This window comes from Eptatretus burgeri, chromosome 7, assembly GCF_056783735.1.
Source record: "Eptatretus burgeri isolate ZD-2024b chromosome 7, Ebu_testis_v1, whole genome shotgun sequence".
NCBI lineage: Eukaryota > Metazoa > Chordata > Myxini > Myxiniformes > Myxinidae > Eptatretus > Eptatretus burgeri.
In genome coordinates this window covers 93,381,711-93,408,593 of record NC_140967.1, presented here as the reverse complement: position 1 = coordinate 93,408,593, position 26,883 = coordinate 93,381,711, and the positions used below count along the sequence as shown (strand labels likewise).

The 26,883-nt window shown below is 45.6% G+C and overlaps 1 protein-coding gene across 5 annotated transcripts in view; it reads right to left on the bottom strand.

The window, feature by feature from the left end:
• The window catches only part of LOC147023816 (F-box only protein 46-like), a 137,310-nt gene that overhangs the window by 85,994 nt on the left and 24,433 nt on the right, over nt 1-26,883 (bottom strand). The window contains exon 1 of one of the 5 annotated variants that reach the window (XM_085889624.1): nt 18,545-18,730. The exons of 3 other annotated variants lie outside the window; for them this stretch is intronic. In XM_085889624.1, coding sequence (XP_085745750.1) covers nt 18,545-18,601 — 57 coding nt within the window. In that variant the 5' untranslated portion in view covers nt 18,602-18,730. Of the gene's footprint in view, nt 1-18,469; nt 18,731-26,883 lie in introns of those variants that run through there. One more of the 5 variants, XM_085889625.1, reaches the window with a different exon arrangement.

Here is a 26,883-nt window from a genome sequence, read left to right as displayed (position 1 = left end):
CGAGTGGCCAGGGAAGAAATCCCTCCCACCTCACGAGAGGAACGAATAACGGTCGGGGCGATGATTCTGTCTGGGTCGGCCTCGCCTGGTGTCATCTGATCCGTCTGGAAGCTTTTTCGGCCTTGATCGCCTGTCGCCTCCTCGTCTCTCGTCTCGTCCGCCTTCGTGCTGGCTGGCATCCGTCGCTCTATCCCTCGTCCCGGGTGCTTGCTGCTGCGCTGAGGCGGTGGGTTCGAGTCCCGCCGAGCCAGTTCGACCAGACCGCATGAGGCGGACATGTGCAAGTGCTCCTTGTTGAGGGCTTGGGATTGGGAGCCACAGGTTGAGAATTTGGGGTTTGGGAGAAGAGGTGATTTGAAGATTTGAAGTCACATTTGACATTGCGCAGATGTTGTGCAGGTCCCTAAGTAGTAAGTAATATTGGCACATTACGTTACTCTCGGGTCATGAGAGAACATACCTCAGTCAGTACCAATAACCCAAACATTGGCTACAAAATGCCACGATTAAACAAGCATCAAAATCAACTCGGCTGTAAGGAAGGCAGAAAGGTATGCACACTCGCCTCGAAGCCATCTCGCCTGGGCTTGAATCCATACCCAGCTATAAACTGTCATCCTGGTGTTTCTCAGGCTGGATGATTCATCAATGTGTGTGCGCTGTCACTTGGATGGACATTAAAGTGGGCGTCCTGTCTGCCGGCATTAGGTGGTGGACATTAAATCCAAGGTGTTCTTCGTGAAGAGTAGGTGGGCTATCGGCAGCACCGTGGACAAATTACAAATTCCTGCCCAAAATACTGCTGGGAAGGCAGTGGCAAATCTCCCAATGTAATCCTTGTCAAGAACCTCATTTGCCAGTGCTGAACCTGCAATTCGGCAGACCACTAGAAGACAAATAATACAAACCCAACTATCTGTAGAAAACAACAAATCCTTTGACAATCTTTCTGTAATGACAGTGTGAGATACAAATTTGCCAGGATACAAAGACAAGTTCCCTTTATGAGCAGCATATAATCTATTCCAGATCAGCAGAGAGTGACGCAGCTGCAGTCTGCGCAGCAGTGGGATGGGGATACTGTACAACAATGTGGAGTCACCTGCAAAAAGGAAAGGATTTTCAAAGATCATTGAAAAGGTTGTATCTATGTACAGGTCAAAGTCACTTTACCACTGTTAAACTTCTCACACCTTCATCCCTCCCTTCCATCCACGCTACCCTGCCGTGGAATGAGTCACAAAAGTGGGAGGAAGTATCAAGTTAAATGACATGGCAAACACAAGATGCTACAGCGGTTGCTTGCTTGTGTTTGGGTGTATGAAAGGGCACACGGAGGCCAAACAATTGCTAAAGTACAGACAGCTTTCATTAAACACTTTGGAAAAAATTCTTCACCAAAGCAGACTTTGTTAAAGTGGGAAAAACAGGAAGTGTGAAAGACAAGAAGTGCAGTGGAAGACCGGTAACAAGAAGAAATAGGTGCGCTGCTGTGTTGACGCCAGTTGAACGGTTGCAGAGAAACCCAACAAGAAAGAGCCAGAGAAGTTGGCATAATGTGGACCACCATGAAAACTCGCATGAAATTAAAACAGCACTCGGTAGAGCGCATACCTCAGCCAGGCTGCACAGTTAATGTTTTGTATCCTACTGATGGGCCGGATTTGCATCCGGACCTTACCCAACATCTAATCGGCTTGTTCTCGTCGCCTACTCAACCTGCCCACCAAGTGACGTCCGAATCCATCCATAACTTTTTGAGATATCCTGCTCACGGACAGACAAAAACACAGACAAACAAACAGAAAGAGGTGAAAACATAACCTCCGTCCACTTTTGGTGGCGGAGGTAAAAAGATCTTCGGTTCAAACCCGAGCAATCATCATTTGTGAATAAAATGAGTGATGCTGACATGGATTGGCACTGGGGATCAATACCCATGGGCGATGTGTTCCTTGACACCTCATCGACTGCCTTATCTTGAGGAAAAGTGGTGGTTTTGGATGAATGTGCCATCTATCTAAGCTCACAGGCATGAAATGAGGTGTTCTGGTCTCAGGAATATCCACATTTATTTATTTTTTTTGTATACCTTGTCGACGCTCGTATGAGAGCTAACACACAACGCACATCAAGGGGGGCATGAGACAAGAGGGGCGGGAGTGGGAAGGACAAAACAGTGGGGAACAGAGACATTAGGAGATCTGTGGAAGGGAGAGGGATGGGGTGGGGAACATGGGGAATACAAGATGGACATTACAGGGACTTTCAGGAAGGAAAGCAGGGAATTTGAAGGAGGTGGGCTTGGGGTGGATTAACGGGGTAGAAAAGACCGAGGATTTGGATGGGGGATGATAAGAGGTGGTGGTGAACAGCTGTTTTGAAGGCCTGGAGGGAAGAATGGGATTGAATAGAGTGAGGGAGTTTATTCCAAAGCCAGGAAAAAATGAGGAATGAAAGAATGAAGGTGAGCAGTGATTCATGATTTTGGTAGTTTTACCAGAAGGGGGTTGTTGGCGGACCTTGAGCGCCCTACGGAAATGTGGTGGGGACAAATCGCAGAGAGAGCAGAGGGGGCGAGGCTGAAGAGGAGACGGAAGAAGACAGAAAGACCACCGAACAGCCTGCAGTAAGAGAGTGAGAGGCCCAAAGACTCAGTCTCATCGCGGGAGATGCCAATGATCCGAAAATATTTTTTTGGTTTTCGATTTTTGATTTTTTGAAGAAAAACATGAACATTTCACATCGGAATTGGAGCATTATCCTCCACATGTGATGATATGTGCAGGAATGACTTTAAGACATTTATTTGGTCCCTATTTTTGATGGACTGGTAAAGGGCATAGACTCTGAGCACACGTTAAGAAACTGGCTGGTATCATGACTTGTTACTGCTGGATTAGCTGAAACTGTCTGGTTTCAACAAGATGGTGTACCCTACCCACGCATTTTGCATTGCATGTTCAGGACTATGTCAATGAAACATTCCCTCAATGATGGCTTGGGATGCGGATCACCATCATCACCAGGTCATCTTCCATAGCCACTAGGTTGTCCAAATCTGACTCCAGACAACTCTTTGTGGGGTTTCATCAAGGAGAAAGTGTCGACAAACCAGTAAAGGACGATTGAAGAATTACACGTAGTAGTCGTGGCTTCTTTCACACAGGTGACTCCACAAATGCAACAAAAAATGTCTAAGAGGACTTGGCGACAAATTTGGGGGTGTAAGGAGAATGATGATGTGCATACAGATACAATGGCTGATTCATTTTTGTTATTGTCAGTACTGCACAAAAAAAATACCTCAATGTTAAGAATTTAGGAACAAATGCTTTACTGGGGAAGGGTGAAGTGACTTTCAGGCCACGCTATAGATTACGTACAAGACTGCGTCCAAGATTGCCTTGGGGGCACTCCAGCCTGCACTGGGAGAAGAAGGGAGAACATTGACAGGGACATGTTGAATGCACAAGAGGAGGATGTCAGAAATTCAGGTATCAATGTGACCTTGTATTACACAAGCAGCATGATTAGCAAGCAGAGCAATATGCCAGACTGTATAGAGTGCCAAAGATATGTGCAGGGAGCCAAAACTGACCTCGTTGGACATTTAGAGTCTTCAACCATTGCTCAGCGCAAAGCAGCTGAGCCAGTCCAGAGTTGCACGAGCACGACAATCATGGGTAATTAAGGTTGTGGTCAAGTTTAATCGAAATTGTGTGTGCGGTTTGAGAGAAGAAAGAAAATACATATTTGGGAAGTGGGGGGGGGGCAACCCCTATGTAGAATCCCTTCGACCCTGATTTTTTTTTTAATGGTGTGAACAATCTTTTGTACATCACGGGTGATGAAGGTTGGGGTCAAGTTTCATCGAAATTGTATGTGTAGTTTCTGAGAAGAAAGCAAATATCTATTTGGGGGGCAACCCCCCATAGACCCCCTTAGGGACCGAATTTCTTAATGCCATGAACAAAATTTGGTACATACACGGTGATGAACGTTGTGGTAAAGTTTCATCGAAATTGTATATGTAGTTTCAGAGAAGAAGTTGAAAGTATTTGTGGACAGAAGGACACATGGACGGACGACGCGCCACCCCATAAGCTCTCCGGAACTACATTCCAGGTGAGCGAAGGTGGTACAATGTGCTCATGTTGTACATCTTGACGAATGTACTTTGCAATTAGCTCGAAAAGACATTGAAAACCCCAGTCCTCCCAGGTCTCAAAGTATGCACCTCCCATTTTGGTAATGGATCACAATTCATGGATCAAGCTGTGAAGTTGTTGTTACCTCCATCAAAGAAGGTGTGTGGCGGTTGTGTTTTTCACCCGTTTGTCGGTTTGTCTGTGAGCAGGATAACTCAAAAAGTTATGGATGGATTCGGACAACACTTGATGCACAGGTTGTGTGTGTGTGACAAGGATGAATTGATTAGATTTCCATAAGGATCCAGATATAAGAATTCTTAAAATGATTCCGAGACATTGAGGGATAGGGCCAAAAATTATATCCTACATTGCGCGATATCTCAAAACATTGTGGACGAGTTATGAAAATCTCGGTGGGCGAGTTGAGTAGGTGACAAAAACAAGCCGATTCAATTCTGGTTTAGGTCCGGATCCAAATCAGGCCTATCCGTAGGACACAGAACGTAAACTGTTCAGCCTGGCGGAGGTATGCGCTTCATTGAGTGCTGTTCTAATTCTGAAAGTTTTGTTCCAAGGGTTCTTTTCAGCATCATCACTGAGCCCCAGACAGCTTGCAACTGTAGTTCGACTACAATATGTCCAACTGTAGTTCCACAGCTTCCAACTGTGATATTGTTGTGGGCCGGGTATCGCGACGAGCACGACCGCTAGTTGGAGGAGCAGAGTCGACTCCACCGAACACCCGGAATTCAGATCGTTACCCTCGGATAACTCGGAAGGTACAGGTCCCTAACAGGACCGTGAATCGTCAATAATTCAACCACGTGGTACAGGGTTATTTGCCAAACTTCTAAATACCTAGAGGCCCACGTGGCGAGCTACTGAGGAATTCACACCCTCGACGGAGCTCGAACGGGACGAGCCGTCACCGTGCTTGACCCGTGCATAACCGGAGCGGATGGTTACCGAGGTCACGTCGGTCCAAATGCACAACTACGGCAGCGATGGCCTTTTTAATCACCCAACACGCTAAACTAATGAAGGAAAGGACGAGGACGAGCTGAAACATTGAACAATAGGAATATTTATTAACAGTAATCGGGGGAATGAGGGAAGCACGTAAGGGCAGAGTTATCACGACTAAGCAATGCAAGTATGTACAAGGCAAAAAGCACTTAACAATTCTTACTTATAGACGGGCCCAGACACAGACGCACACCCAAGAGAAACGGACCCAAATGGTCTTTATTCAGCTCTCGAGATGCGGAGGATAGTTCGGCTGGGAGTCAGGACGGCTGGCTACCTGGCCGCGAGCGCGCGGCTGGACGTCCACCCCTTCCCGGGGCTCCGGTCGCCAAAAGATGGAGGAGGGCAGCCAGACGCAGTCCAGCGCCAGCGACGAGATGAGGCCAGACCAGCATTGAGAGATGCGATCCGAGAACCAGACCAACGCCAGCGAGATGGGGCCAGACCAGCGTTGAGCTGCGATCAGAGAACCAGACCAGCGTCAAAATGCGATCAGAGAACCAGATCAGCGTCGAGATGCGATCAGAGAACAAGACCACGTGCTCGAGCTGCGATCAGAGAACCAGACCAGCGTCGAGATGCGATCAGAGAACCAGACCACGCGCTCGAGCTGACGGGCGCAATTATTTGTTCTCCTTTCTTTCGTCGTCCTTCTCGGGCACGGTCCGCTCATGCGTGGCCTGCTCTCATTGGGCGGACCGCGTGTCATGGCTCCGCCTTCTTGCAAAGGACCGCCCCGGCTCTGATCCGCTCGTAGCCCATTGGCCGCAAAATGACGCATTCTCTCATTTGGCACCAGGCCAGAACGAAACGCTTCGTGAGCGCATGAACAGGGGGACAATTCCTCGAGCAGTGTTGTTGTTGTTGTAGTAAAAAAAATCCTAACTATCAAAATAACTCCGCAGCGCATGAACATCCAATTCCCACGAGACCAGGGACTGGACCCGAACTATAAACACATACTTATCGAAATAACTAAGCCACGGGGACGGCTGTCTGTCTGTGTGCACAAGGCTTCCAAATTCATAACAATATGTTCTGCATTAATAAATTCTTATGTCTTTGTCTTGTTTGAATTGTACATGCAGGATTACTTCACAGCAAGACATTTGTAGAAATAAATAACAGAAAAAGAAAAAAAAAACAGAAAAACCGCCGACTTGCAAACATTGCGACTGTACGAATCCTGCAAAGAACAGGAAACTTTCATGGGCATAACACTGCCAACGAAAATAATGGACTCGGTATCCAATTTCCTTCGAGCATTTCACCTGAAAAGAAAGCACAATTTTCCTAAAGAAAACAAATTCGACATTCCTTGCCCAGCACAGAGGTCACAGGGACAAAAGTTATACGAAGAGAGTAAAGGTGTACAAAGCAGTCACAAAGAATGCAAATGTGAACTGTACATGTCAGTCTTAACACAGCCACAACTGAAAACAAATTCTAAAATCTCGTCCAATAAAAATTGTCCATTTTACAAAGGCAAGAAAGGTGAGGACGAGTCAAGAGAGCACAGAGAGTGGGAGAAGGATGGCCGACTTCATGCGGTCGTATGAGGGTGTTTTGAAAAGTTATGCCTCCTATTATTTTTCTCCAAAACAGGTAAAGATATTCGAATGAAACAAAGTGCAGTCCACACATTAGTTCTTCCCGCTGCTGGGGTGTGAAGTTTTGTGATTCTGACGCTCCATGTCTCAGGGCTACTTAGTCAAGATGGCAAAAGGCAGCACGACTTTGTCAGTGCTGTCAAGCGTTAGGCGCTGAAGATGAGAGTTGGGATGACTGACTGAAGACGAGATGACTGGAGATGTTAGTTGTGTGCACCATTACCATCCTGAAATTAAGAAAGGGTCGATGGAGTACCACCACAAAGGTTCACTAGCCCCGATTTGACTCCGTCAGATTTTCATCTATTCCCGAACAGCTTAAAGAAAACCTTCGCAGAGAATATTTTTCTTCTGACAACGATGTCAAGGCTGCTGTGAAGCACTGGATGTGTCAGCATGGCTCAGTATTAATATGAGACATCACCAAATTCTTGAATGTTGGCAGATACCGCAGAGGTGATCATGTTGATGAATAGATTTGCACCATGGTAGAATAAAGATTGATGTTAGTATTGGTGTTTGTTTCATTCGAAGATCTTGACCTGGTTTGGAGAGAAAGAATACGAGGCATTGCTTTTCAACACACCCTCGTATATTGCAGTGTTTGAGAAGCACGATACGGATTGTGCATCACAGTGTGTTTACCCACAAAGTGGGTAAACCTCATCATCTTTCCAAAAGGTTGTTATTAAAAGTGATCCAGAACGTCACATCCAATCAGCTTGCAGTTTGAATGTGATGTTCACTGTGGATTGAATTGATTGACGTAAAACAATAGCAGATCGGTCAAATCAGAGGTGTGCATAATTAACAACGGTGTTTGGATCGCCAACAACTACCGTAAACATTGATACTGAAATAAAGCAATGCAGTTGATGATGTATTAAAGTTGTGACAAGTTCCATACAATTACACATCAATCTTGAATGCTGGGGAAATCCTGTGTGCAGTGCTCAGAAACAACAGTTGACAAACTTAACCATGTAGGGTGTCAGCTTACTCATCATCTTGGTAACTGTCGATTAAGTTGACTTGAGGTTGTTCAAAAGTAAGATACGATGGATTCATTTTGGTTTCAGGGTTCAAAAAAAAAAAACTCTAATAAGGAATTGCGTTTAGATTTTTATGGGGACAACCCTGGTCTGCACATCAGCCTGTTTTTGATGGCAGTAAGCTATCATAACAGTACAAACACACAAGCATTTTTCATGCAAAAATCTGTCATTTTGCATGCATAATATTGTTGTGGACCGGGGGGTCAGGTGAGAAGACCACCAGGGGGGAAGCTATCTCAGGTTCCCACCAGACTCCCCGGAATTGCAGGCCGTCGGACACGGATAATCGCTAACCGACCATGAACACCAATAACTCAACCACGTGACCTAGGGTCCTCCCTTCTGTGGATTAACAGGGTTACCTAATTAATCACGTGATTTAATTACCGGGGAACATGCCCTCGGTACGCCTTGTCCGAATTGGATCACTTTAACGGATCAGATGCAGTTGAGCGACACTGCCAAGGACGTACCGGGTAAAAAGGAACGGATCGTTGGAAATAAAGTCCCGGCTAAGGTAGGATTCGGACCATGCTGGATCAATGAAAGAACAGACAAAAACTAGCTGGGGACATTTCTAATAATAATTTATTTACAAGCAGGCGAGGAAAGGTATGTGACATAGTGAATAGTAGTTTTATTGTTGTGTCTAATGCAAGGATAGGAAGAAATGTGAGAGGTGCATCAATATTACAAGCAACTTACAAAAGCAAACACAAAGCAGAGTTATCCCGATATAATTATTGTACAATCTTAACTTAAACAAGGACAGGCACCAGGACACACACATACACACACACACCCCGACGAAGAGGAGTTAAATAAGAGAAAAAGGAGGGGAGGAGATGAGGCTAACGGTTTCTCAATACCTTGCATGATTGCCCTTGCGCCACCAATACCTTTTGGGGGGATGCTCCACTGGGCGATACCTCCATGACAGCTGGTGCGCCTTCTCTTGCTTCATGCAGCTAGCGTTGGTCCAGAGAATGAGACGCGATGCATGACGGGAGGGACTTGGGTGGAGAAAACGGAGTGGTAGACAGGAACAGGTGGGTGGGTGGAGTAAGCGACGTGTAGGCGGCGAAGGGCGGGAGGAGGAGGCGGAGTCGCAGGCGATGACGACAGAATGGCGGGAGTAGAAGGCGGAGTCAAGAGCGAGCGGGCTAAGACGGCGGAGTTCACAGACGGGTGGAAAGATCGATCCCAGGCCGGGGAGAGAACGGGAGGAGCCAACAGCAGCAATGGACAAGACACCAAAACCGGAACTGGAACAACAGACGGCCTCGCCACCCGTCCTTTATAGACCCTGGGGTGCAGGGTGTGGGGCATTACCCCGAAGCGATGTGTCGTCACCTGAATCGGCTGCTCTGATTGGGCCCGGAGCACTGCGTGGCCCGGCCGTGATGGTCAGAAGCGGCTCCACTCCACTTCCGGCAAGATAACTCCAAGCTGCAGAATAGTCTCGCTCCGAGCCCCATGATATGAATCGCCCCGCACCGAACTCCGCGACATGAATTGCCTTGCACCGATCTCCCGGACCGTGCCCTGGCAACCGGCCGAGGGTCGTGTCAGCCCCGCATGCCCACCCGGGCAGCCACGATTAGCGCTGATCAATGCCTGCTCCACGATGCACCACGCGGTCTGAGCGATCCGAACTGCACAGAACGCCTCTGCCCGATCACGGCTTCGCCAGGCGGAGAGACGTCCGCCGTCCGTGGGGAACACCCGCGGCCGCCAGCAAGGACCGACGGCAAGATGTTAGGGTTAACCCATGCACAGACGGTAAGATGTTAGGATAAACCCATGCACAGACCAGAAAAAGATGTGTGCCATTCGTGCCCTGTTCTGTGAGATGAGAAGGTATCACAGCTGCGAACAGGTTTGCACACCATTGAGCACGTTCCATACAGTACGTGCGGACCCGCCATGGAACACGTGGCCACGTGCGCGTTCACCCGTATCTGCTATTGTGTTTGCGGTGTTGTGTGCCATCCATGCCCTGCTCTGTACGATAATAAGGTGTCACGAGCTAAGCACGGGTCCACCTACCATCGATCATGTTTCATACAGTACGCACGGATCCGCCATGGCCCACGTGGTCAGCGCTCGCATTCGCCCGATTCTGCTATTGTGTGCACAGGACCAACCCCGATCTATGTTAGGAATTGAGGGGAACGATTGGATATAATAATTAGATGGAAGTTTCGAATGAAAAAGAATATAGGAAAAGTATCAGATGGAGAAATGGAGGGAAAAGAGGATGCTGATATAATTAAATCCAGAAATGGGTTGAAAAGAACGTGCCGCCCGTATCTTGCACACTTTTGTCCTGTACAACGCGGCATGGTTGTTGCTTTTCTATTATTGGCCTCTGGCGATGTAGTTATTGGCACCAAGCTGCCAGCCACGCTCTCGCCGATACTGGGTCATTTGCTTCTGTGTTGTGAAAAACAACATCCGTGCAGCCTCTTTTTAAGAGATTTCGTTCGTATTCTTTTTCAATGCAACCAGCAATCTCATCCCAGATCATTGGAAATGTCAGACGATCATCTTGAGCTTGCAGCAGAGGTTCCGACGAGGGTATCGCTGTATCCTTGCAGCTGCGCTGTCGATATCAGTGTGGTGTTGGCGCGGCTTTCCTATTCCCCTCACCCGGCCGCGGAACTTGCTGCACGTGTTGGCCTCTGCGAGGACCCAAATTCGGATTTACCTCAGGAATAAGCAGAAAAGAAGAGTAGAAATGATGTTAGAGTGGTGTAAACAGACCTAGCTATGAGATCCACACAACGCACTGTCCTGTTGTTGCAGTATACAAAAGGGAAGGGATTATCTGAACGTATATTAAATGGAAGAACTGTCTCTGGACCACTGTATGATGGTTGCTATTGCTTTGGAGAGATGCGGTTCCCATAACTGCAACAATATTGTGACGTCCACGGGACTTGAACAGTCCCGCCAACGTAGAATGAGCCGAAACGATGGAGGCGGTTTATTTATTTATAACCCAAACATGGCGGTTCTAATCGCTCCACCGCAAACGGGACGAGGAAGGTGGCACGAGTCACTTTTCACTGAGTTGATGATGTTTATTTGTTTTTATTATTAACCAGAAATAACAAGACTCGGCAAGAAGAGGGATCCGGGGCGATTCGACGGGATGGTGTGGGATCGGGCGTGGGGAAAACAAAGACAATTCCAATGAATATACAGATCTCAAACCCTCTAAGGCGCCAAGTACACACACACACACACACACACACACACACACACACACACACACACACACACACACACACACACACACACACACACACACACACACACACACACACACACACACACACACACAAAACGTAGCTATTTCTGGTGGTCAGGCTGGACCGTGGTGTGGACGCAACTGTCCCTGGATCAGCGTAGGACGAGCTGACCTTGCTCTCGTCAGGGGGGGGGCAGGAGAAACCGTGGTGCTGTCGACCTCCTGGTCCTGGCCCAAGTCCGCTCACAGCCGCCAGGGAACCAGTTCTGGCGCCAAATTGCGAGCAGGAGAAGGAGGCAGGTCCGCCCGCCGTTCGACCCCGTACTGCGAGTCAGCAGAACCCCAGAGCCAACCAAGGTGAGGCACGAGGCTCAGCAAGGCTCCAAGACACGATGAAGAACACGATCGAATCAGCACAAGTACGCTTCCCGCGCAACAGCCTCCACACCAAAAAAACACGATCTTTTTGTCCCGATCTTCTTCCTTTTCGACCCCGAACAGAACCTTTTTATCCTCCCGTCCTCGTCACTTCCAATCGAGCCGTTTTATTGGCCCACCGCCGTCGCCTTCCGCCAATCGTGATCACGGGGCGGAGCCATCCGCAGCCCTGTCCTGTGACGTCACGGCCAGCCTCCAGGGACTACTAAAAGGGGTTTACGCAGACACACTTACCCTATCCCGTGTCCCTATCTAATTACGTGACAATTATCATTTCCCACTTGAAGAAATGAACATTTACTAGACAACTTATCACCACTGAATTGCTACTTATTACATCGAGATCCTGGTAAACTCGAACAGCATGGCATACCTAATTAAACATCCTAATTACCCTTTGAATGCATACCCCCCCTCAAACGTAACAATATGTAGATGATGTCCAAAGAGCAGACACAACAATGCTGTAAACAATTTTACGATGACAGCGGTGATGATGACGATATTAGCAGTAGCAGTCCATGTTCTATTCTGGAACCACTCACCATATCTTCCTTTCAATTGTACATTTCATACACCATCCACACAGATTATATGAATACTGTACTTTACAAGGGCTATTCCATTTAAACTACCGTACATGCAAAACCATGGTGAAATTTTGACCTTCTCCCCATGTAACAACAGCAGTCAGAAGAACTCCAATATTTCCACACAGCCCTGAGTAACCGGAAAGGCAAACTGGAAGCTGCAGGTGACAGGCGTACAACTGCATGGACAGACGTGTGTTGTGTGTGTCACGAATGACATTGTGAACATTTTCAACAAAGTACATCAAACCCGAAATTGCAGGTTCATGTTCACGACGCACCTCGTTAAGGCATCGTGGGAATTTCAAAACATTTTGGGACTTAATGAGAGCTCTGGGCACCTCTTCGAGTTGAGTGGTGTTGGCAAAAACAAACATAAGGAACAACTCAAAATGAACCTGGAGGTCCTAAAGCATATAACTCCAATGTTTTTGATCACAAGTAATGATGAAGTTCACACATCTGTGATTAAAATGCAGACAAGATGGTTCACTTCATGGGCTGTTTAAACAGCAAAGTGAGGTCAATTTTCCTGTCCAAGCTTTTGGTATACAGGAGTGTATTTGTGGAAGCCCATGGTTCCCCATCTGTTCTACGAAAAATAAATCTACATAAAAACCTCCTTTGGCATCAAGGTGGGAGAGCACAATGGCCAATTCAGGCTGGAGCCTATCAGCAAATTCAAAGCGACACGGTTTGAGCATTCTACTGATAAAGAAGACTCGACCACTCGTCATATGGCCAATCATTCCCTTGACTAGAAGCCACACAGCAGCTCAGGGCTCACAGTTTGAGTTGCAGGCGCAGCTCAGGCCACTGTGCAGGTCACGGTTCAAGGTAGTTAGGCCATGACGTGGACTACTGGACAGCCAGCACACCAAAAACAGACAATCAACTCATGCCAAATCACTCCTCTCTTTCAAGTAGCTTTTGGTGTGTGTGTGTGTGTGTGTGTGTGTGTGTGTGTGTGTGTGTGTGTGTGTGTGTGTGTGTGTGTGTGTGTGTGTGTGTGTGTGTGGTGTGTGTGTGTGTGTGTTGTGTGTGTGTGTGTGTGTGTGTGTGCGCGCGCGTCATTGGTTGTTATCTGCATATGCAGAGTTCAGAAGAGGGAACGGAGTTCTCCCAGTGCTTGAAGTAGCCACATCCTTTTCAGTAAGGGGTCACGAGTCATCGACCAAGTTATGAAGTTGCGTTGCTCTCAAAGTTTTGTTCCGAGGGCTCCATTCAGAATCGTCACTGAAACCCAGAGAGCCTCCACCTGCAGTTCGTGTGCAACATTCCCAAGGATGATTTTTAAGATCTCTCTGAGGTTCTTCTTCATCATTCCTATAGCTCCAATTATCACTGGTACAATTTGAGCGCATTTCAGCTTCCAAGATCTTTTCATTTCTGCTTCAAAAAATTTTTTTGGGGACTGAAACCTCAATGAGTAACACCTTCTGTCTCTCTCGATATATATATATATATATATATATATATATATATATATATATATATATATATATATATATATATATATATATATATATATATATATATATATATATATATCGAGTGCAGCCTGTGGCTGCTGGTTGCATCATTGGTTGGGACGTGGCTATGCCGCTGATGCAGTGTCCCCCTTTCCAGTACACTGGTACTCATTTTGTCGACCTCGGAAGGATGACAGGCTGAGTCAACCTCCGGTGTATTTTTTAATTCAGCGGCCAACGGGGCTTGAACTCAGGACCCTAGGATCCCAAGCCACCACCCTAACCACAAAGCAAACACCAGGCTTCCTTTTTCTACTGTAAGTACGATATCTGGTCACAATGCTTTGTTTTCTATGTTCATGCTCAATGGGATCATCAGATCATACGTGAGTTTTTAATTATCACTTTTGGTTCAAGTTTACACGAGTTTTCAGGAACTGGGATAATGAAATTTTCTGCAGATGTGCCAGTGGATTACTCTAAATATTTTGTTGTGCCTTTGTGTGTACCTCTGTTCTGACGAGTTTTTACATCCTGATAGGAGCTGGCTCGTATGTTCTGTTTCTACCTTGCAGACACTACACTTGTCCGATTGATTCAGCCCTGCCATTTTCTTAAAGCCATTGGTGTAGTGTCTTTGTTCTTGGGCATTTATAATGATTCGTTCTCCATCCCAGTCTAGCTGACCTCTTCTTAGCCATTCCAATGAGCCCTCTTTGTCTATGCCCAATCTGTCTGAATCTTTTTTTAATGTATATATCTCCTTGCTCTTTTAACGTTTTCCAAATTCAGGTCAGGTATGGGAGCATGTGCCAGAACAGCGCGTCGCTGCGTCCACTTTCCGTCGGAACTCCAGGGGCCTCCGTCTGGCCATCCCCCAGGCAGATGCCAGGCCCATCCCCATCTCCTTGAGATGATGGTCAACCTGCTGCAACCACGAGGCACGTGGTCGGCCCACTGGCCTCCTCCACTCATGAGACTCCCTCGCTGAGAGAATCTGGTGAGCAGGATCAGCGTCAGGAAAACGAGCCACATGTCCATACAGCCACAACTGACTATGCAGGTAACAAATCTCATCCGAGTCTCTCTCAGCAACCGCTCGTTGGACACAAAATCTGACCAGCGATAGCCAAGGATTCTCCGAAGAGACCTGGTACCAAAGGAATTAAGTCTCCGTCTCAGATCCTTGGTCAGAGTCCAAGTCTCGCATCCATAGAGCAAGACTGGAAGTACCAAGGACCTGAAGACTCGGACTTTCGTCCTCCCGCACAGGTACCGGCAGCGCCACACCCCATGCATGATCCAGTGAATCCATGACTCCCCAAACGTCTATTGACCTCTGACTCGCAGCCAGCAGAGACATGAATATCACTGCCAAGGTAAGTGAATCTCTCCACGACCTCAACATCCTCACCACAAACAGACACAGACAGGACAGCAGCATCCAAGATGTCACCGAAAGCCTGGATCTTAGTTTTGACCCAAGAAACCCGTAATCCCAGTGGCTCCGACTCCTCATTCAGCACCTCGAGGGCCCCCAAAAGGATGTCTAAAGTCTCCGCAAAGATGACTGCATCATCTGCAAAATCAAGGTCCGAGATCTTGACATTCCCAAACGATGCACCGCAGCTTGATCTCTCAGACATCCTCCCTAAAATCCAGTCCATACAAGTGCTGAAAAGTGTGGGGGCCAGTACACACCCCTGACAAACTCCAGTAACAACTGGAAATAAGTCAGAGATGGTACCACCACAATTCACAGCACTCTCAGTACCAGAGAAGAGTTCAGACATCAGATCGATCAGCCACCCTAAGTCCATGACTTCTTGCAAAGTCAAGGAACTTAGTGCTATTCTGGTTCATAGTTCCTGACCCATGGGGACCAACACCCACCTCATAACCATCCGTATCAGTTCCAGTCGATGCATTGAAATCCCCCAAGACTAGAAGTGAATCCCGTCTGGGGCAATGAACAACCACAGACTCGAGCGTGGCGTAGAATGCATCCTTCACAGTGAGATCACTCGCCTCAGTCGGAGCATAAACAGAGACCAGGGAAATGACACCTAAGGAGTGACGAATCCTTAATCTCATAATACGCTCGTTGACCGGTGTTACCTCAATTATCATTGGGGTCAGCTTATTGGACACAGCTACAGCAACTCCTTGGGTATGGTAACCATCAGAGCGACCAGACCAATAGTAGGTGTAACCACCCACCTTTACCTCGCCGCAATCCGGTCTCCGAACCTCAGAGAGAGCTGCAATCCCAATGTCCAAACGCTTAAGCTCAGATGATAACAGAGACAGGTGATCATCCTCTCTTAGGGATAGGACATTCCAGGCACCCACCCGAAGGGACCGCCTCAGGTTAACCCAAGGAGACCGCCGTCTGGTGGACGACACCTCAGCACCAATCCGACACACTCTCCCGCAATCTGACCCAGGGATGTTACCCCGTGGTTTCCCTCCTATCATCAAAGATTGGGGGTCCCGAAGGCTTTGCCCCAATCCCGTCATCCGGTGAACTGCTCTGCGAAGGGAAGCTGCACAGGAGGTACTCCCACGGAGTGGGTTTTCAGATTTTTTTGTGTTTTGCGGAATGAGGGGTTTTACGGTGGCCGTAGTGCAAATCCTGCCACCAACCTCCTCATAAAAAGTAACACAACTGCAGGAGGACGTCCGCAGACACAGTTGGGCACTAGATATGGATGGCCGTTGGCTCACAAGGAGCTCCTCCGCCCTTTGACAGGTTTTGTTTTTAATCCTGCTGGGTGTCCATATCCAAACACCCTCCTCACCAGAAAACCTGGTGGGGGAGACGGTTTAGTCGCCGACAACCCCACCATGGAACAGGTTAGTACAGGTTTACATGGTACCTGTAGCAGGTCACAGATCGAACCTGACCTTTCCCAATTGTCAGTGTGTGTATATATATATATATATATATATATATATATATATATATATATATATATATATATATATATATATATATATATATATATATATATATATACATATATATATATACATATACATATATATATATATATATATATATACATATATATATATATATATATATATATATATATATATATATATATATATATATATATATATATATGTTGATATTTCGTTTGATATTTTATTTCGTCTTTTCTGCAGTTGTTGGGGCTGTATTCATTGCTGCTTCGGTTTCATGTGTGACATCTTCCATTTGCACCTGTCTCTGGAAATTTTTTGCAAGGTGGGTTGGAGATAGCTTTTCTGGCTTTCTGGCTTCGTGTTTGCATACAAATTGGGTTTGGTGTTAGTTCAACTTTTCACATTCTCAGCCAATCCGAAAGTTGTCACCTCTGTGTACTTGGTTGAGTTCCATCAGGCTGCTACCTCCTCCTCCTCCTCCTCCTCCTCATCTCAGCAGGTAGACCTACATTCTTGGGTTGCACTGGTTTTGTTGGTCATTTTGAAGCTCGTGAAGAGTTTCCTTGTTTTGATATCAACTTTGCTGATTTCCAATTGTGCCCAGTATATGACTCAGCAACTGGACTGGAACACTTGTACTGTGAGTTCGTTTATGGCTCAGATTTTGTTCCTTGGGGACAGATATGTTTTGAGGATCATTGTCATTCTATGCAGTATTATTTTACGACGTGTGTGTTTGTATGTGTGCGTGTGTGCGTGTGATCATCTCAGTCACAAGTCAGATAACTACCAATTTCGGTCAAAACTCATCGCTGGTGCTGTTTTTACAGCCTGTTTACAGACTCCGGGTGAACTGTGATGACGTTTTTTGTTGTTGTTAAAGATGAGTAAGTATCCATTCATTCCATGGGTGTCAGACATTCCCTTGAAATTGAACAAACATTGAGGTGAGAGATCTGGACGAATTTCCTCACAATGTTATTGGAACTTCACCTCATAATGGAGTGCATGTTGCATTGGATGCTGGGCCGAATGTCACGTCAGTGCCAAGTAGAACGTGCTGTACTTGCTGCGTAATTCATCTATGATTCACAAAGAGCTATTGACATCACATCTGTGTTAATTATAACATCTACAAGGGCTATCGGCACAATAGATGCCCTTTTGACAACATACAAGCTTGATAATTCAGTAAGCTTGTTTAGTTTTAATCCTACAACTTCACCACCACCACCACCACCACCACCACCACCACCAACCACGAATATGTGACGTAATCTGTAACGAAGCTCACTTAAAACACTTGAATGTTCAAAAAGAAAAATACTTCGAGTTTGGGATTTGGTTCGGAAATGTCCGCGATATGTACAAGTGGATGACGAATTTCACATTTTCAAGATCACCACCACCAGTGCGTCATTTGCCTCGATTATACATCATCACTCTACGCAAACCTGCTGCAATAATGCATCACAGAACTCGAGATTTGCCCCGAGCACAAAATAACCAGCATTCCGACATTTATACACACATGACGTGACCCAATTTAGAATCAACAGAAACAGGGCACTTCAAAATCTCCCGGTAGTCAACGTACAGAAACTCCTCAAGTTTTCTTTACTTTCAGGTCTGGTGGTTTAATGTAAAAGTTTTATTTAAAACATAAGACTTGTCTTCATGAAAATGTCAAGACAAAACAAAACAAAGAAACAACTTTGGATGGAATCAACAGGACACCGATTGAGGTATGCGAACTGTCCTGAGAAGCGAGGAAAATCTGGCGTTTCGGGAGTTAACCCCCTTTGTCAAAGCAAAAAAAGGGTAAACGAGCTCTTTTGCTCCGACAAAGGGTTAACGCCAAAAATGACAGCTTCTTGCTTCCCACGGTGGTTAGCATACCTCAGTCGACGTTCCGTTGATTCCATACATTGTTCTACCTGTCCACCGACGCAGATAAACACGAGCCCCCAGGAGTGAGAACAGTTTCTCATTTGACTGGAATCCAGCGTTACCTTGTAATCAGCAAACTGTGAAGAAAACTTTTCGACACCGCCAGATCTTTTCTCCATTGGTCGAATCAAGTTAAAACTCTCGATTAGATAAGGGATAAGTGTGCCAGCCTTGGATAAATTTGTGCACAAACAAACCACATACTTTACCAGTGCACTTCCTTTACAAAAAAGCTATCATAGACACACAGCAACCTTTTAGGGAAGGGGTTTTACCTCTTCACCTATTCTCTATATAGCCTGACTATCTTAGGCTTGCTGGCAGCCTGCCGCTGCTACTGTGCACATGTGACCCTCAGCCTCCGGTTTTGTCGCCCGGCTACGATTTGCACTAAAACATCTCCACTACCAGCGAACTGTTTACGAAGCAATTTTTTTGAGTGTGCAGAGTACTGTATATGTAAAGGCTTATATATTATAAAAAGGTATCGGAACAACAATCTGATGAGACAAACGAGTGAGATTTAAACACATTGTTGGTACTTTGGGGTGTACCTTTGTTGTTGGAGTATTGGGGATAGAAGGGTGGACATGAATATTAGAAGGGTTGGTAGATAGTTTAGCTATGGATCAGTGTTTGTGTAGTAATTGCGATTTATGCGAGGGAGACTCATAAAAAGGTCAATGAGCTGTTGATGTTTGTTCATCTCTTACCTGGCAATTCTTCATGATCCGAACACAACAAACCCCCTTCCCCAAAATGAAGACTTTATTGAAGTAATAAATCTTGTGACATGCATATAATTTCACTAGTGAAGTCTCTATGCCCACATAGTTTTTCTCTGCACTTCTCTTGCTGTTAGACAAACCCACAACTGCCAAGTGAAAAACAAATACTACAAATTTCAGAAAATTAATTTAAAATACAAAACTAGAATATCTTGGTTGGGGTTGGGTAAATGTTGCCCCCCCCTTACAATAGCAATTGTAAATTAGCACAGGTGTTGTAAATTACACCACATGCTTGTCAAAGTGGACACCTCTCTGGCTGTTATCAGAGAACCACCTCAGCGCCGTCGAGGCTGGCATTTCACTCAAGCCGACTGGCAGGGTCTCCAAGCAGTCATCAAACTTCTAGACTGGTCTCCCATATCAACTCATCTTGGGAATTCTTTCAAAGAAACTTGCTCTCCCTCATGCACAGATTTATCCCCTCTCGTCTTCAGTTGTCCTACCCATCCTCCGCCCTTGGTTCACTGAAGCTTGTGGCGAGGCAGTTGTCCTGAAACAACTTGCCTTTGCCTCATGGAAAGCAAACACAACTGAGGGTAATCTCAGTTCCTTCCATAAAGCTCAGAACACGTGTGTATCTACCCTCAGTAGAGCCAGAAAACAACAGCTTTCTGAGCTCAAGTCTGAACTTTCAAACCGCTCTCCCTCCCCCGTTCCCTCCCCTACCTCAAATGGCCACACTGCTGATACCGCACGTGAAAAGGCTGAATGCCTAAACTCGGTGTTTGCATCGAAATATTGTGTCCGAAACCCATTGCTTTCTCTACCCACCTCACCCAGTCGCACCCAACTGTCCCTGGACTCTGTGTCCTTTTCTCCTGACAAGGTAGAGGAGCTTGCTGTCAAACCTCGACTCAGATTCTGCAACCGGTCCAGATGGCATCAGCCCACATGTCCTAAAAACCCGCTCTTCTGCTTGGAAATCAGCAAACATCACTGCCCTGCATAAAAAAGGTGCAAAAACAGATCCCTGCAACTACAGACCAATCAGCCTTCTCCCAATCATCAGCAAGGTTATGGAATCCATCATCGCTTCAGACATTAAATCCTTCCTCTTCTCCAATGGCTTGATTTCCGGTCATCAATTTGGTTTCAGACCAGGTCACTCTACACTGGATATGCTGCTTCTGCTCTCCTATCAATGGATGGAGGTCCTCAATGCCAGACAGGAAATCCGAGCCTTATCCCTGGACATATCACGTGCTTTTGACACAGTCTGGCACCCTGCCGTACTCACCAAACTCTCTTCCCATGGTATCCCAGGCCATCTCCACTCATGGCTCGCAGACTTCCTCTCCTGTCGCAGTCAACGTGTGACCCCAAATGGAGTTCTTTCATCCCCTCTTCCTGTTCAGGCTGGAGTTCCTCAACGTAGTGTTCTGGGCCCTGTTCTTTTTATGGTTTTCATCAATGATCTCTCCGACTCTTGTAAATCCTCTTTATCGCTTTGATGATGACTCTACCCTCTGCCGTACCATCTCTCATCCCTCAGAGCGGCAAGCCACAGCTTCTTCGCTCAATGCAGATCTGGGTAAAATCACAAACTGGTCCAACATGTGGAACATGTCTTTCAATCGGACAAATCTCACACTCTCACTATGTCTCTCCGAAAGGACCGTTTGGCAACCCCCCCCCCCCATCCACTTTCTCAACAATCCTCTGAAAGAAGTCCTTTCTTTCAAGATTCTGGGTCTCACCATCTGCCACGATCTTTCCTGGGAAAGCCACATTTCAAACCTCACCTCCAAAGCTAGTCGCCGACTGGGAATCCTCCATCGTGCAAAGTCCTTCCCCGGCCCACCTGAGCTCCTGACCACATACAAAGCTTTTGTCCGCAGCTTGATGGAGTACTGCTCTCCCCTCTGCGCTGGTGCTCCTGCATCCCACCTTTCTCGGCTTCATGTCGCGGAAACCAATACATTTTGGATCATTGGTATCTCTCACGATGAGGCTGAGTCTTTGGGCCTCTCACACTCTCACCGCAGGCAGGTCGGTGGTCTTTCTGTCTTCTACCGTCTCCTCTCTGGTCTCGCCCCCCCCCCCATTGCTGTGTTTGCGATTTGTCCCCACCATATTTCCGCAGGGCACTCAAGGCCGGCCAACAACCCCCTTCTGGTAAAACTACCAAAATCACGAATCACTGCTCACCTTCACTTTTTCATTCCTCTTTTTTCCCACATTTGGAATAAACTCCCTCACTCTATTCAATCCCATTCTTCCCTCCAGGTCTTCAAAACAGCTGTTCACCACCACCACCTCTTATCACCCCCCCCCCATCCAAAACCTCGATCTTTTCTACCCCGGTTAATTCACCCCAAACCCACCTCCTTCAAATTCCCTGCTTTCCTTCCTGAAAGTCCCTGTAATGTCCATCTTCTATTCCCCATGTTCTCCACCCCATCCCTCTCCCTTCCACAGATCTCCTAATGTCTCTGTTCCCCACTGTTTTGTCCTGCCCACTCCCGCCCCTCGTCTCATGCCCCCCTTGCTGTGCGTTGTGTGTTCGCTCTCATCCGAGCCTCGACAAGGTATACAAAAAAAAAAAAAAGGTGTATCCAATCACCTTCAAAATCACACACCAAGTTAATTGGTCTCTACCTGTGTTAAATTGCAGTGATTCTGATTATTACCTCTGCCACCAAAGGAGGAGGTCATGTTTTCACCCCTTTCTGTCTGTGTGTATAGAATATCTCAAAAAGTTGTTGACGGATCCAGATGAAATTTTGTGGACAGGTTCGGTGTGTGACAAGGACGAACCGATTCGATTTTGGTGAAGATCCGGATCTGGATACTAGGATTTTTAAAAGTGATTCTTCAACATTGAGAGATGAATAGCAACGATATCTCAAAAAGTTGCGGATGGATTCGGATGAAACTTGGTGGACACATTGGGTGTGTGACAAGGAAGAATTGATTGAATTTGCTGAAGATCCGGATTCAAATCTGATAATTTTTTGTGATTCTTCACCATTGAGAGATAGGGCTAAAAATGATACATAGCATGATATCTCAAAAAGTTGTGGACAGGTTGGGTGTGTCGAAAGGACGAATCGATTCGATTTTGGTGAAGACCCAAATCCGGATCTGGACATGAGAATTATTTAATTTTTAAAGTGATTCTTCACCATTGAGAGATCGGGCCAAAAACAATATGGTACTGTATAGCATGATTTTTCAAAAATGTATTGGGCCCGATATGTTCCCGTGGATCAGGCGTTACGTGATGGAGCTATGCGCTCTACTGAGTGCCCTTCTAGTTTTAGTGTAAAATCAGCTGTTCCTGTAGGTTTCCTTGACTGGGTAGTGCATTTCACAGCAAAGACTCAGCCATGAGAAACAAGTAGCCTTCAAAAGACCTCTGGGGTAAAGGCACAGATCAGGGGAGGAGACAGAGATTGGGACCATACTCTGTGCAGAGCATTGGTGCTGCATAAGCAGTCTCCTTGGCTATTGGATACAATCCTGGACGGGTCGCCACTCTGCTACAGTATACCACCATGCCGACCTTGGAGGGATGACAGGAGGGATTAACCCCACCTGGTATTAATTCAACAGCTGAGCGGGATTTTAACTCAGGACCCTAGGATCCAAAGCCCATCACCCTAACCATTAAGCCAACACCAGGCATACAGATCAGGGGATGGGTATAAAAATATTTCAAAAGCCTTGAATATCCCTTGAAGCACAGCCAAGACAATCATGAAGAAGTGGAAGGTGTATGGTACCACCAAGACCCTGCCGAGATCAGGCGATCGCTCCAAACTGGATGACCAAGCAAGGAGGAGATTGATTTGAGAGGCCACCAAGAGGCCAATAGCAACTATGAAAGAGGTACATGCCTTTATGGTAATGAATGGTCGCCGTGTGGATGTGACAATAATATCCCAAGCACGCTACAAATTTGGCCTGTACGGGAGGGTGGCAGGAAGGAAGCCATTACTCAAAAAGCCCATCTTTATTCCTGTTTGAGGTATGCAAAAATAATAATAATAATAATAATCATTCCAGATATTCTGAAGCCAGGTGGAAAAAAGTTTTGTGGTCTGATGAAACCGAGATGGAACTTTTTGGCCTAAATGAAAAACGTTACGTTTGGTGCAAACCCAACACAGCACATCACCCAAAGAACACCATCCCTCCTGTGAATCATGGCGGCGGAAGCATCATGGTACGGGGATGTTTCTCATTAGCAGGGACTGGAGCAATTGTCAAGATAGAAGGGAAAATGGATGGAGCAAAATACAGATAAAATCCAAGAAAACCTGCTGTTCTCTGCAAGAAAGCTGAAATGTGGACAGAAGTTCACCTTTCAGCATGACAACGACCCAAAACACACAACCAAAGATACACGGGAGTGGCTAAGGAACAAAAAGATAAATGTCCTTGAGTGGCCCAGTCAGAGCCCCGACATAAATCCAATTGACAATCTGTGGCATGACTTGAATATTACTGTCCATCAACGCTCCCCCATGTAACTTGACTGAGCTTGAACAGTTTTGTACAGAAGAATGTACAACTCTTGCCCAATCAAGGTGTACAAAGTTGGTGGAGACTTATCCCAACACACTCTCAGCTGTAATTGCTATCAAAGGTGCATCCACCAAGTATTAACTCAGGGTGGTGGACACTTATCCAACCAATATATTCTAGTTTTGTATTTTTAATTAAATTTCTGAAATTTGTAGAATTTGTTTTTCACTTGGAAGTTGTGGCTTACGATGTGTAAATAAAGGTGGGAAAAGTCTGTTTTGATGCAATTTAATTCCAGACTATAAGGCAACAAAAGGTCAAAATTTTGAAAAGTGGTGTAGACTTTCTTTCGGCACTGTCGGTCGAACCAAATTGTGCTTTATGATCATTCGGGTAAATTCAAAATGTATTATATCATGCCCGAAATCCCTGTTTTTGTTAAAATATAAAAACAAAAATGCTTCCACATTCTCATCATGATGGAGGTGTTACATGAACGAGACACCCCCACAATGTCAGACTATTATCAGGCACTGCAACGAGCAATGCAGCGGGGTCAAAATGTAATTTCATTCACACAGGGACACACCTTTTAATAAATCCGTGTTGTTGTGCAAGTTCTTGTTTTCAAAGCATCCGTTTGATTCTCAACAACCTTCCTCATATCATTATGAAAACAAAGTTCATGTATAGTCAGGCTTGACCAGCCCGTTTGTAACAGACTTTCCACAGCCGACCCAAGAAGGTGGCAAGAACAATTGCGGTCCTTAAAGTAGTAGTGGTAGTGGTAGTGGTAGATAAAACAAGACCGTATTGCAAACAGTGCTGTAGCAATTGAACATCTCAATGTTTTTAAAGACCATCTTCTAATATTCAAATGCTTCGTTAAGAGGATTATCTCACAAGGCACTTCCTACGAAACAAAATTGAGAAAATTGGAAAAGAAAATAAACAATTAAAAGTCACATTTTCTATTTTATAATTAAAGGTTTTGTAACACAATTAACCTCCATATCCTTAATACACAACAGAAACCACAACACTTGGCCTGGTGCACGCCCCTGCAGACTATGGTGTGTCCACATGGGGAGGAGCCACCAGACGAAGAAGGTAGATCATGTACATCTCAATTCTACCTTAAAGGTAATAAGTGGATGTCTTCACCCTACTCCCACCCATCACTTCAGAGTCCTTGCAGGCACCCATCACCATCGCATTAGACGAGCAGCCCTCAATGCATCTCAGAACCCCAACCACCCCTTGCACAACATGCTCAGTGGGGATCGAGCAGAGTTTGGTCAAAATCCGCCCATGCTTACTACTAATTATGCTGATGACAAACGAACAAACATCCAAACAAACAGACAGAATTACTGACAATAAGAGTCACCTATTTCGGCGACCCAAAAGGGATGAAAACAAGCTCCTTCACCTTCGGTGGCGGACATAATAAATAAATGAATAAACAAAAAAAATCAGATAAAGTAAAGAAGTTAAATTACTCCATTATCCAAAATAAGCTCACCGTCATGAAAATGTGCCGGGGCATAGGAAGGGGGAGGTATAACAAAAAAAAAAAAAATACAGTAAACCCTCGCTTAACATTGTCGTTACGTTCTTGAAAAGTGCGACGAACTGAAACAACTTTCAGCGAATCTAATTTACCCATTAGGATTCATGCAATTAGGGGGGGGGGGGGATTAGGTTCCAGGGAAAAATTTTTTTATCGTCAGACAAAAGATATTATTTCCATATGGAGTACAAGTTTTAAATAATTTTCGAAAACAATTGAATATCATCTCGAATTGCTTCAGATCTTCATTTTCAGCTCTTCTCCGTGTGATTGCAGAAGTTGTGTAATGTCAGTCTTCTTCCACCTGATCAAAACCTTTTTCATTGGCCAAGCCAAGGATAACTTTCTTTTTTTCAAGTCATTGACATATTCAGGACACAGCTTCCTCCGCACACCAATCATGCACAGCTGAGTAACTTCAGCCCAGGATCCACCAATGTTGTCGATGCACTTGATGACGACGTTTCCATCAGTTTAACATATAAACATGTGGCAGCCAGTCATGTGGCTCACTATTTGTCAAACACCTGAGATCGGAGAAGGTGACACAACCACCGATGTTAAGGCCCAGTCACACCTTGACGTTTTAGCCAGCGATGGCAACGTATTAAAATGTATGTAAAACGCTGGCTTACGTTGAACTTTTGATGTTTTTTTTTAAAAGATTCGAACGTATTGATAGCGACTTGGTCTTATATATATAACGCATTAGTAACGGACACAGAACGTTTCGTTGTGTTATAGATAACTTATACCAACGAATGCTGAACCTGTTGTCGGCCTACACAACCGATGCCCAACGATAGTCTAACTTAGGCATAGCGCGTTGCACACATCGCCAACGATGTCGTGACGTAGCCGATTAAAAGGCTGACGCACAACGATTCGAATCATAACTGCCATAGAAATGGAAGTGTCAACATCGCAGTCACACCTTGGCGATCTTGCCAGCGTATGCCGACCTAAGAAAAATGTGTCTAAAACGTTGGGGCACGTCAAATACGGTATGAGAAAGTTTGGTATACGTGAGTACAACGCTAAAGTACGCTATCATACGTCGTAGTAAGTAGAGTACGTCAAGAAATTTAAAACATGTTCAAAATTTTAGGACGTACTTGGTGTATGACACACGTTCCGCATGCGATGGGGATAAGTTGTACACACGATATGCGGACGCTTACACACGTCCACAAAGGCTACTTATAAGCTACTCATAAGTCGAAACACGTCGCGGTAATGTCTTTTTTACGCGAAACGTATTTCTAACTTATGTTTGACGTGCTTTGAACCAATTCTTTACGTCGTCCCAACACACATTGACGTATGTAGACGTATTCCAATGACGTCTTCCGGTCGACAAAAAAAATAAATGAACGTGCTTCTAACTTACAACTGCCATATAAAGACGTGTTCCCAGCGATTTTGGGAATTGGTATATAAAAATGGTGTTCATAAAAGGGGAACCCAACAGTGTTTTCGAGTCCTTTTTGAGTCGATGTCCATGTCAGCAGTAACAGTATCAGTATCAGTATCAGTATTAGTATTAGTTTGTTCATGTTGGCAGTAG